This window comes from Zingiber officinale, chromosome 1A, assembly GCF_018446385.1.
Source record: "Zingiber officinale cultivar Zhangliang chromosome 1A, Zo_v1.1, whole genome shotgun sequence".
Lineage (NCBI taxonomy): Eukaryota > Viridiplantae > Streptophyta > Magnoliopsida > Zingiberales > Zingiberaceae > Zingiber > Zingiber officinale.
This window is the reverse complement of record NC_055987.1, coordinates 8,411,859-8,417,869: the sequence shown is the minus strand read 5'-3', so window position 1 is coordinate 8,417,869 and position 6,011 is coordinate 8,411,859. Positions and strand designations below refer to the sequence as shown.

Genomic DNA, 6,011 nt, shown 5'->3' with positions numbered 1-6,011 from the left:
TTAGAAAAATAAATAATTTTAATTTATTAACATTTTTTAATAAAAAGTTAATAATTATATATTTTTTTAATTATTAAAAATATATTATAGTGTATATAATTGTAGCTAGTATATATGGGTATTTGTTTGATGGGCCTCATTTACGCTGTGTTGGGCGGCCCACAATGCTCTAGATATTAGCAGCCTCGTACTAGCGCTCCGTTGACCGAGAAGAGGGGTGGACTGTGCTGGGGCTTGCGCCTCTCCTCCCGGAGAGACTCGATGGCTCCTCTGAAGAAAGGGAAGAAGCTCAAACGCAAGCCCAGAGATCGGTCCAAGCTCTCTGAGAAGCCCAATCCGCACTTGGAGCTGAAGGCCGGCGACACCGAGTGGTGGTACACCTTCTGGCATAAGAACGGCAGCGCCACTGGTACTCTGAAAACCTCGTCTTGTCTCGTCTTTTTTTGTTTTCATTTCTTGATCTGTAATCCTAGAGATTTCTCTGCGCAGACTCTGGTTAGGTTGAGATAGTTGCTCGTGGATACGGGCTGGATAGGGTTTGAAGCTTTGCTTCTTTGGTTGCTTAGTGTGATGATCGGTATCTTTTAGCTGATGGATTGACATTGGTTGACATAATTGCATCAAATGAAAGACGCGTCTGCTTGGATGACATGCGTTCTCATGTTTTGTGACTCTTGATCATTTCAGGGGAAGGAAACGGATTTTCGTTTTGGGGAGCTGGTGATTGATTTTGTGCACACTGTGATAGGTGTTAGAAAAATATTGAAGAAATTTTCGCCTAGTGCTTTAGCTCTGCAAATCAAACAGTCCTAGGTGCGGAAAGAGAAATATGATTCATAGCTTCAATAGCATGACAAATAAATGAGATCCTGAGAGCATCCAGATCGTGCAATATGCTGATGCCACACTAATGGTAGACTTCAACACAAGCTTTTTAATAGACTTTGATAGGGATCCTGTTGGGCATCATAATGGGGTCTTTCTTTGGCCACTGACTGTGATCCTTGCTACCAAGTATTTAGGCCTGCCCCATTCGATTCATGTCTCTCAAAGACTATTGGATTTATCTTGGGAAAGTAATATAATCTCAATGGCCTGAAGACTGATTAGCTAACACTTTCACTGTGTGCCTGCTGCACGCCCTGCACACAGAAGTATCTAGACTAAAATGTGTCATGCGATCAGATAATTAGAGGCAAAACGCAAAATGCAAAAAAAAGTGAATGAGAGAGAGCGAGAGTAGATGATATGCATAAGATAGAGCCAGTTTTTAAGCTACAATTTCATCTTATACCACATCAGCATTTGAAGAATATAGGGAATGGACTTGACTACTTGGGTGGTACTAAAGTTTTACTGTTAAAGGCCTATTATTCATCTCAAAAACTCATTTTGTTGATAAATGCACTGAATTTTATATTTATATTCTTAACAATCCTCATTGCATGTAGGGGACTGACTGGACCGGACTGGCCAAAGCCCAACTGTGGCTTAACTCAATTAACTAAGGAATTAGTATTGACTTGGCCAGAATATGAACACAGGATCTCTCTGGCGCATATTAAGTTCAATGATTGATCCCTTATATTAAAAGCTTGAGTTGTTAGGAAACTAAGCGCATACCTTTATATTCTTATCATGCATTATTTACTGGGCTCTCCTACGCAAACAAGGAAAAAAATCGGCTACCTAAGCTATTCTTTGGCTAAGATATTTGCTGTCATCTTGAGCTTTCAGGTAAAATTAGTTGGAGAATTTTGGCAACTAGTCAAGCTAATTAAGCATTAGATGGTTTGAATCAATACGAACTGTGAGATTTTATCCTTTAGGAACACATGTGAAACATTTACAATATTGATCCAATCAAACAGCAGGTTATATCTTTTTTTCATTCCCACATCTTTTAACTGTAAATAAATTTCAAATTTTGTCATTTACCTTCCTTACTTGGCTGGCGTATTAAATATTATGAGTATTCAACTATACTTATCTAAGGAAGTGTTTCATTTATACTTAAATTTTTGGAATGCATACAACATGAATAATTATGAGCCCAACTGTCATTCATAATGTCCAAGCTGACCTCAAGTAATCGGTTGGGACTGGTACAACTTGCTGTTGTTTCGTACATCCAAGATTCAAGGTCTTAATTCAACTGTAATTGGACAACTTTTATCATTTAGCCTCCAAAACATAAGGTATACCATGAAGCAAGTGACTACAGTTCTCAAAAAAAAAAAAAAAACAAAGGATGAGTATTAAATCATTTATTATTGGCTCTAGAGTTTGATTCTCTTAGTTCCTAGAGTGTTTGTTGACTCTTATGAGGATCAAGTGTGATGGTGGATTCCTTGGGGGTGATAACCAGTGTTATCAAAATCATGAGTGAACTTGTAAACTCGGACAAAATTGCGAGTTTACTTATGAAAATCGAGTGAAATCGTGATAAAATTGTGTATTAAAGTAAAATCGGAGCAAAATCGTAAAATCACATTTAAACTTGTAAAAACATGATTTTTGAGATAATTTTATCGATTTTGTGTCATTAATAAAAGGGAACTATTTTGGACAAAATGATATCGTTTTGGGACGATTTTAGATTTGCATTTGTCTATGAATGATTTATATTTATTTGTTATCTTGTGTTTTATTTATCTTTAGACTTAAGCTTTAGACTTGAATTTATATTTATGTTGTATTTTCATGGTAAGTTTTTGGTTGTTTAAAAGTTTAAAATTATGAGTAGTTTATGATTATATGAATTAAAATGTTCTATATGTAGATTTATGTTATAAGTTGGATTAAAATATTTAATGATCAATTAAAAATAATATATCAGGTTTCTTTTAAAATTGATTTAAAGTATGATGTAAAATCTTACGATTTTACGATTCAATTTTACAATCCGATTTTATGACTGCTCTAACGATTTTATCTAAACTCTCGATTTTGACAACACTGGTGATAATGGTAGTGTGCCTTTGCTAGGATCGACGGTAACACTCTTTTTGGGGCTCTAAGAGCAGCAAGTTTCTTGCAGGTGTGGGCCCAATGCCACCACTCTCATACCAAATTAACCATTTGTTGTTGTTCCGATTTGTTTTTATTGCATTTTGCTGATCTTGCTCATCAGCTATATAGATGAATTGAACTAGCAATGTAAACAAAAAGAGTTAAGGGAAACTTCATGCAGATATACATAAGACCTTATGGTACAATCATACAAAGTGTTTCTGACCTTGTTTTTGCTTTTCTCTTGCAATTTCTTGTGGCTGCTGCTATCCAACATATTTGGAGAGTTATGTTTTCTTGTGATCATATACTTATACCACTGCACTTGTCCACATGGAACTAAAGGACATGGAGTATCTCAGCTTCGTCACATTTCTCTTATGCTCTTCATGACTTAGAAGTATGAGTTTTTTTTGGTTTGACACATATAAGATCCCTAACTGGCTTCATGACACTGTGCTAAAATTGATTGACTTGTTAAGAAAGAAATTTATTTTATATCATATATTGGATCACTGCACTTGGAACTAATGGACATGGAGTATCCCACTTCAACAGTTCACAAAGGTGATTTTTAGGATCTTGACTCACAAAATTTCCTAGATCTGATCCATATTTCATTTGATTGCAGTTTATCTTCCAAGATATCTAATTTCAATGCAAATGCTAGGCTTAACCTTCTCGAGGGTTGTGGATATGGATGTTCAGTCCGTGAGGTTGATGAGCTTATCTTGTTCCCACTAATTTCTGTGTCATTCATCTTCTTTGCTCTGTGGCCCAGTGGCCACTCTTTTAGATATTAGAGTTGGCTTTAATACCTTGGAACACTGAGAATTTCGTACTTGGATTGTAATACCAGAACTGATCTATACTACCGAGCCTTACTATCTTAATCTATGTAAAACGTTCTCTCCAATATCCATTCTTTGTAAGACAATTCACATATGCTTGTCTGCTTGGGTTTTTAATTGCAAGATAATGGAAGAAAAGATGACTAAAACAATGGGAAGCATTGATAGCAGGAAAGGTGGGTGGAGAAAGTGAAGAAGAATCATGGTCAAGCGTGGCTGTGAAACTTCATTTATTTTAAACATACAGCACATCACTGTGGTAGCATTTAAGCTTTGTAACATGGTCAATATAGAATAATCTTGATTGCTCTTTTACTGTTTCTAATCCTTGACCTGTAACATGTAGGTCATGCCATTCCTTCTGATGAAGACGAAGCTTTCAAATATTTTTTTCGGGTGTCAAAGAAAACCTTCGAGTATATCTGCTCAATAGTGAGAGAAGACCTGGTTTCAAGGCCTCCTTCAGGTCTTATAAACATCGAAGGCAGGCTTCTGAGTGTCGAGAAGCAAGTTGCCATTGCCATGAGAAGATTAGCATCTGGAGAATCCCAGGTGTCTGTTGGGGCTGCCTTTGGTGTTGGCCAGTCTACTGTTTCTCAGGTGACATGGAGATTTATCGAGTCCATGGAGGAGCGAGCAAGGCATCATCTCAGGTGGCCTGATGCCGATAGGATGGAGGAAGTCAAAACCCAATTGGAGACTGCCTTCGGATTGCCCAATTGTTGTGGAGCCATTGATGCAACCCACGTTATAATGACACTCCCTGCAGTGGAATCATCAGATGATTGGTGCGACCAGGAGAGCAATTACAGCATGTTCTTGCAAGGAATCGTGGACCATGAATTGAGATTCCTTGACGTCGTGACCGGTTTCCCCGGGAGCATGAACATTGCCCGCCTATTAAGGTGTTCAGTATTTTTCAAACTCTGTGAGAGCGGGAAGCGGCTAAATGGACCTGTTAAAATGACTCGAGAGAAGTCAGAAATCCATGAGTTCATAGTAGGAGAGGCAACATACCCCCTACTTCCTTGGCTTATGACTCCGTACGAAGGCAAAAACTTACCTGCACCGATCCTCGACTTCAATGCCAAACAAAAAGCAGCTAGGCTTCTTGCAGCAAGAGCATTGTTGCAATTGAAGGGTGGCTGGAGGATATTACATAAAGTTATGTGGAGACCAGATAAACACAAATTACCAAGTATTATAATCGTCTGCTGTCTTCTTCATAACATCATTATCGACATGGGTGATAAGTTAAATGCTGATGTCGCTCTTCTAAACCACCATGATGCTGGTTACAGAGAATCAAGCTCACAACATGTGGATCCCCGAGGGAAGACCGTCAGAGAGGCCTTAACAAAACATTTGCACTGCAGTGACTCATCATGTCAAGTAAACAGCGCTTGACACTCATTTAAGACATGTTACTCATCATTCTATTTTCATTGTATTCATGGACGGTCCTTATCTGCAATGGAACTTTTGGGCACTAGGCGGGCTTATTGCTGTTACCTTGTTCAATTATATAATATGTTTCTTCCATGAAGGTCCTTTCTTTTTAATTTATCTATCTTTTGGGAAACTTAACTTCAGTTTGCCATTAGAATGCTAGCTTGTATTTTGTTCATTTTTATTCAGTTTTTTTTTTTTTTTTAAATTATAAAAGTCGGGATCTTTATTCGATATGTTTACAGCTACTAGTAAATAAATAAATCAAGTGACTCAATTATTTTTGTTAATAAATATTTCTTGTCATTAAAGGCCAAAAAACACCCTGTTCCCATATTTCGAGCATGCGAGATATTTTCCTGATAATTCGTACTCGGAACAACTAGGTCCAGCTGCGGATTTTTCCTTTTGCAGGAGTATTTACGGCTCGAGTAAAGAATCTAAGACGAGGAGTAGATACTTAGGTACTCTGGATCCCCTCCATTTCGCCTCTAATAGATAAAGCTATTATTGGTCGTCGCCTTATAATTTACGATTCGAAGAGTAATCTACCGTCGATCACGGAATCGGGCTCACCCTTGTAAAAAAGACTCATTGGAGAGGATCCGAGATCGAGCTAGAGCGCCGCCCCTTGCCGGCCCGGTTCGGACAACTGATTTTAAAGCCTAACTTAACCTAACCCTAGAGTTAAATACCTGT

General features: G+C 37.8%; 1 protein-coding gene across 1 annotated transcript; it reads left to right on the top strand.

The window, feature by feature from the left end:
• Nucleotides 1–206: 206 nt before the first annotated feature.
• Nucleotides 207–5,425, top strand: LOC122017166 (protein ANTAGONIST OF LIKE HETEROCHROMATIN PROTEIN 1-like). Its single transcript, XM_042574707.1, has 2 exons — nucleotides 207–409; nucleotides 4,210–5,425. Exons 1-2 carry the CDS (start codon nucleotides 262–264, stop codon nucleotides 5,268–5,270), a joined length of 1,209 nt encoding a protein of 402 aa, XP_042430641.1. The 5' UTR covers nucleotides 207–261; the 3' UTR covers nucleotides 5,271–5,425.
• Nucleotides 5,426–6,011: the final 586 nt, after the last annotated feature.

Bases quoted from the DNA above. Each gene is read 5' to 3' on its own strand.
- LOC122017166 (XM_042574707.1), top strand. From the start codon at position 262: ATGGCTCCTCTGAAGAAAGGGAAGAAGCTCAAACGCAAGCCCAGAGAT. The intron at 410-4,209 runs GTACTCTGAAAA...TGTAACATGTAG, and splicing joins TAAGAACGGCAGCGCCACTG to GTCATGCCATTCCTTCTGAT.